The 6,054-nt window shown below is 38.8% G+C and overlaps 1 protein-coding gene across 1 annotated transcript in view; it reads left to right on the top strand.

Annotated features, from left to right (window-relative positions):
• Positions 1-4,605, top strand: part of TARS (threonyl-tRNA synthetase) — a 14,955-nt gene extending 10,350 nt beyond the window's left edge. The window contains exons 14-18 of the mRNA XM_009894690.1: positions 1,244-1,344; positions 1,464-1,568; positions 2,255-2,332; positions 3,035-3,144; positions 4,457-4,605. Coding sequence (XP_009892992.1) covers positions 1,244-1,344; positions 1,464-1,568; positions 2,255-2,332; positions 3,035-3,144; positions 4,457-4,605 — 543 coding nt within the window. The remainder of the gene's footprint in view (positions 1-1,243; positions 1,345-1,463; positions 1,569-2,254; positions 2,333-3,034; positions 3,145-4,456) is intronic.
• The last annotated feature ends 1,449 nt before the right edge of the window (positions 4,606-6,054 follow it).

Here is a 6,054-nt window from a genome sequence, read left to right as displayed (position 1 = left end):
ACCTTTATGTCTATATTCAGTCATCTAGTAAACTGGTTCTGATTCCTCTCTTTGTATGCTAATTGAATCAATTTCATTTTATGGGTTGTAGGTGAAATTTTTTATAGCAGCCAATCATTCATGATGTGAAATGCAAACTATTTAGTAATTTCCTCCACTGATTTGAAAGGAGGCAAATATCTACGGGAACCTTTGTTCACCTAAATTAATTTTATACTTGCACCTAATACACTCTATCCAAAGTAAGGTGAGCAAACTTATCGTATTTTGCACTGGTTTTAATGGAAACAAGTTAAAAGTTACATTTTTAAGTTAAGCTCTACATCTAGGGTACCTTTAAATATATTAGATTTTTTTTTTCTACGCTATAACTGGGTGTTTTGAAATTAAAGAAGGTTGTAAATGATTCATTTTGATAGAAGCTCTTCAGTGAGTAGCTGAATGATGATAAACTCTGGCCTCTGAATGCAAAATGCAAGAACATTTATAATATGAATTAATAAACCACTGATCTGTTCATTTGATACTTAAAGTAAGGCACACAGCCCCAACATATAGGCATACTGGTAGAAGGATGAATAAGAGACCAATGTGATAAATAAATAAGGTTAGGACACTATAAATCTACTGTTTTGTATCTGTCTCTCAGGATTAAAGTTTAAGATGCAATAGAAGGAATAGGCTTGACTGCAGATACTCATAGTCAGAACAATTGTTATTGATTAATATGATCCCTACTGGTAAGTGGACTATTTAACAGTAGGATTCTAATCTTGTGTCCATGCCCTGAATTTGTAACATAAGCTACAAAGTATTTAAATACTGCATAATAAAGGAGTGTAAGTTTGCCACTTTGAGGGTGAAGAAGTCTCATTTTTGGTGAGACATGTTCAGTTATGATCTTGCACTTGCACTCATGTACTGCTGAATTTACTCAGTGAAAAGGCCCATGAAAGTCCCAGATTGAAAATCATAAAAAATAGTCTGAGGTATTAAATGTAGTTTCCCCCTGAAGTAATGTCTCCACTTGCTTAGCCTTTCCTTAGCTCTAACACTTTTTGCATCAGAACCTGCAAATCATTGGAGTCCTAATGTAGGCTGAAGTAAAAGTATGTTGTCTAAAACCACATATAGTTCCTCTGCATTGAGTGAAACCTTCCATCTTAAAACAGTGGGTTTGCTTTCTGAGGGGCATGCCTGTATCTTAAATGGTAGTAAAAGTTTGTGTCTTTTTGTTTCAAAGATTGACATTCAGATTAAAGATGCCATTGGCCGCTACCACCAATGTGCTACAATCCAGCTCGATTTTCAGCTGCCAGTCAGATTTAACCTCACCTTTGTCAGGTAAGCACAGAGGCTGGTGGTTTTAATAGCTATATAATCTAACTTTCCTGTCATTCAAGGCATAAGTTTACATCAAGAAAAAAACTTACATTTAAAAAAAACAACTCTTTTCTTCACAGCCATGATGGTAATGACAAGACAAGGCCAGTTATCATTCACCGAGCTATCTTGGGATCTGTGGAGAGAATGATTGCCATTCTAACTGAAAACTATGGAGGCAAATGGTAACGTTGAAAAGTAGATTTATTATTCCAGTTTGAGTGAACACTTCATGTAGAAGAGAAATTAGTCCCAAGCATGCAACGATCAAGAGGGTTTGTTCTACTTGCTTGCTATGGAGACATGCCATAGGTCTACCACAAGGCAATTTCTTCTGAACCACCATCCTTAGATATTAAATAATGTTTATCTAGTAGCCTCTACATGATACCACTCCTGCAGGTGCAGCATATGGCTTGTCTGCCCAAGATGTGTATCTCTCAACTCTGCTCTTGCAGCTGGGCTGCCTTGCAACAAGTCATTTATATAGGTCATCTCCTTTACCTGCTGCAGTATAATAACTGATGGAGATGGCCCCTCTGATTGTAACAAGACTCAAAAGTAAACGTTTTTGCATGATTAGTTAGTAACAAGCTCAACAACTCAATTATGCTTTGTTTTCTGTTGTAAAATGCAACTTGAATCTTCAGATCAAAAAGTACTTTTGTCCACACTGCAATTCTTTTAGACACTCAGTTCTTTTTGCAAGATAAATGTTAACGTGTATAGGGCTGTCATTGCCTCTGAACCTAATCTAAGCAGTTGGCTTTATGAATCTGTCGTGTAGATTTTAGTCCTACCTGGTAATAGGATTTTTCATACTAAAAAAATACTGAAAGCTGTATAAACTTGTTTTGTTTGTTTATTGAAGGCCGCTCTGGCTGTCCCCGCAGCAGGTAATGGTGGTACCAGTGGGACCAACGTGTGATGAGTATGCTCAAAAGGTGATGTATATGGTTTGGGTTTTTTTTCCCAGTACATTGTATTTAGTTGAGATACTTGGTTATTCACGATTAATATATGTTATAAGTCTTTGCATATTAAATTGCATCATTTTTATATTACAGTTAGCTGCTGAAGTTGTAGATATATCTTAAAGAGGACCCAAAATAGATTTTTGGATATCTAAACAACAAATGCTGATCTTTGTGACAATTTTATTTTTGGAAAACTTAGTTTTTCACTCTAGCTCAAAAGCTGTCTTACCCTTCAGGTTCTGCTCTCCCGTGGGCGTGTGCATCTTGCAAAAGGCAGTAAGGAAGATGAGGATGGGTCTTTGCGTATTTAGCATCCAGCAGGCCTTGTCCTGTATTTCTTCCAAGCACATTATACATAAATAAAATAGCAGGCAAAGTAAAAAAAACCAACTACTAATTGGAAAGCTCCACCATCCTGCTGCCTTTCACAATATCAAACTCAAACCACTGTTCAGCCCAAAACATTAGATATTCACATCACTGCTTAGTTTATGTACTTGTTTATGTACTTGATCTGTTTTCATTTCTTGAACTGGGCTCACCTCCAACGCCTGAGCCAATGAGGGTGACTTTGTTTTAGGGGTCAGACAAGCTTAACTGGCTCAGTCATAGTCATAGTTCATTGTCATGAATATCCTATAGTGACAGTTTAAATACTTTTCCTTCTAGGTCAGGCAGCACTTCCATGATGCTGGATTAATGGCAGATGTTGATGTAGATCCTGGGTGCACACTGAACAAGAAGATCAGAAATGCTCAGCTTGCACAGTATAACTTTATTCTGGGTAACGTATAGTGCACTTGTTACCTTATCCTGGCTGACTTGTTGCATATGTTATGGGATTTGATCTTTCTTCTGTGAGCAAGGCAGAGAGTGGTAGTCAGTGTTCTAGGTCACTTTGTTCCTAAGAGTCTCCATCCCAGAGAGCCTCTCCTGCCTGCACGATAGGCGTTCCTGGCTTGTGTAGCTTGACTGAAATGAGGTCACTGTGGCCCAGGGCATCACTGCTGCTTTAGAAAAAAGTCTTTGCTGTCTTCTGGTCAGCAATGTGGAGGCATATAAGAGCTGTTGCCCTTTGTCAGTCAGATTGTTAAGCAGTTTCCCATCTCTCCCTCCAATAATTTATGCTCTTGTTTCAAGTGTAGCAAAAGAAGTGCCATATTTTTACTGCATTCTGCTGTGATGCACTTCTGATCTATACATGCGTGCATAGGAGAAAGTTCTTCCATGAGTAGGGAAAATTAGAAACTGACCTTGAAGTGTGTGATTTGAAGCACCACGTTAGTCATGTCATGTAAGTTGAGGCTGTAGCATTGACGTGGGACTGTCTGGGATCCATTATAATAGAAGGAGCCTTTGACAGAGAAACTCTACCCTTAGAGTAATTGACAGAACCATGAATAAAGTTCTTTTGTTCTTTAAAACCTTAAGCATATGACACAGATAAGATACCATCAGATTTTATCTTCAAGACCACAAACAAATGATCAGCGTATCAGGGAAAATTCTCACCTAATTTATGTTCAGAGGTTGTTTCAAACAGTTGTCCCACTGAATGTAGATTGGGTGCCAAAGAAATGCAATCTCCTATAGCTACCTCCAAATATATTATATAAAATCTATGGGTAATGAGACGTATATATATTATCTTGGTATCTGTATCTTAATGTTGAAGTAAAGTAACTTTAAATTTTCCAATAAACTATTTTACTGTCTGTAAAGAAAACAAATAGCTACTGGTTATTTACAATCAAGTTGTCTTTTTAATCTTTGCCTGTGGAGTACTCTGTATTTATTTCTCATTTTGACTTTGTGGTTCTAAGGAGTCAGTCAAGTTAGACTTAGTAAGTTAACTTTCTCTTTGCTCATATTTTGCTAAGTTGCTGTTCATAACATACTAAAACCTGTTGAATGAGATGAGGTTAAATAAGGCTATTGGCTGTTACAGATCTAAGTGGGGGGAGCTGGGAGGAGGGCAAAGAAGGATTTTATGCGTTGTTAAGCATTTTATAATTTTTGTTTAGTATGCCTAATTTTTTTGGGGGGGGAGCTTGCTAAATGTTAAGTTCATTCCTTTGCATCTTGGTTGTTTTTAGTTGTTGGTGAAAAGGAGAAGGCAAGTGGAACAGTTAACATCCGCACCCGAGATAACAAGGTGCATGGTGAGCGTACAATTGCAGACACTGTGGAGAGACTGCTGGAACTGAAATGCTCTCGCTCCAGACAAGCTGAAGAGGAATTTTAACACCATCTGCTCTACCTGGCATAAAAAAAGATTCTAGTTTTCCTATTTCAGTTAACCACAGAGTTTTTGTGCTGAACCAGATTTGAAATATATTTCACATTGGACCTCTTGCTCATTTTAGCAGAGATTTTTCTTTAGTCAGAAATGTCTCTTTTTGTAAAAATCCATTTTTCACAAAGTAAAATTTCCTGGCCTCTGACCAATGACAGATAAAGCAAAATGAAATGACTTTCTGTGACTGCAAGGGAAAATGGAAATGTTAGTCAGGGATACCCATAGCATTCTAACCACCTTGTTAAGAATAAAATATATTCTGATAACAAATGTTTTTCATGAAAGTTAAACAGAAGACCTCAGGCTTAAGAAACCATATGGTAACCATGTGCTGCAGCAGCGTTTGGAGTGTCTCCTTTAGCAAGGAAAGTGATACCTTGCAGTCCTGTCCGCTGGTCTTAGACCAATTAAATATGTTGACTCTGACCAGTTCCCAGTCACGTGAACAGAGGTCTCCCACTTCCATAGCGGTTGGTGCCTCTGGGGATGTCTCAGCTCTCGCTGCGTGTCACTCCTGCCACAGAGCACTGAGCTGCTGACCAAAGCCAACTGTACCCTTCTCCAAAGGCAGTATCTGAAACGCGCTGGCTCTGCGGGTAAGGCCGTGGTAGCTGTAGAAAGGGGATAACACTGTCTGGAAGAGGTCGGGCACAGGAGGGCTGAAGAAGCAGCTAAGAGAACCAAGATTCTTGGGAACAGAGGGTATTTCTGTTCTTATCCCTGAGCTGTCCTTTCAGTCACAGCAGAAACAAGAATGTACTGAACTAAAAACGGATAATGATTATTTTTTTAGGACAAATGCTATTTTTCAATTTCACAGGTACAGTCCCCTTCAGTGGAACAATTCCTTTCCAAGCCTCTAGTCCAGGGCATCACCTACTCAGTTAGCAGCTGCTCCTATCTCACAGTTGAGGGATCTCATCCGTTGGTTGGGGGTTTGGGTTTTGGGGATTTTTTTTGCCTATCTGGCTGATAAGAGGAAAATGTCTGTCACTGACAAAGAATAAAATCATGGTCTGAGGTATTTTGGGTTTGGTTTGTTTTTTCACTTTGTTAAAATCTTAACCGGCCTGAACAGCTTCCGAAGGTGGTTGATAACTGTTCCTTTAAAAAGAAAGCTACTGCTACAGCCTTAGCAAAGGTAAGACAAATCTGAGGACAGGTTTGAACCATCCTGCCTTTTGAGAACCTCCAAGTCTCAGCATTTCCTTCACTATCTGGGCGGAAGCGTTTCATCTGTCCTTTTCTCATGTTTCTTTCTCAGGGGTGATGGTAACATTGTATCAGCACTTGAAGCCATTGTGAATTCTGTCTCACCAGACCACAACACCCACAACTTTTAGCAAACCCTGTTTCCTCCTCTTTTGGTTCCTTCAGGCTAAACATTCCATCTAA

Source organism: Charadrius vociferus, unplaced genomic scaffold, assembly GCF_000708025.1.
Source record: "Charadrius vociferus isolate BGI_N301 unplaced genomic scaffold, ASM70802v2 scaffold450, whole genome shotgun sequence".
NCBI classification, from domain to species: Eukaryota; Metazoa; Chordata; class Aves; order Charadriiformes; family Charadriidae; genus Charadrius; species Charadrius vociferus.
The sequence above is the reverse complement of the archived record's forward strand: the minus strand, read 5'-3'. Positions and strand labels throughout refer to the sequence as shown.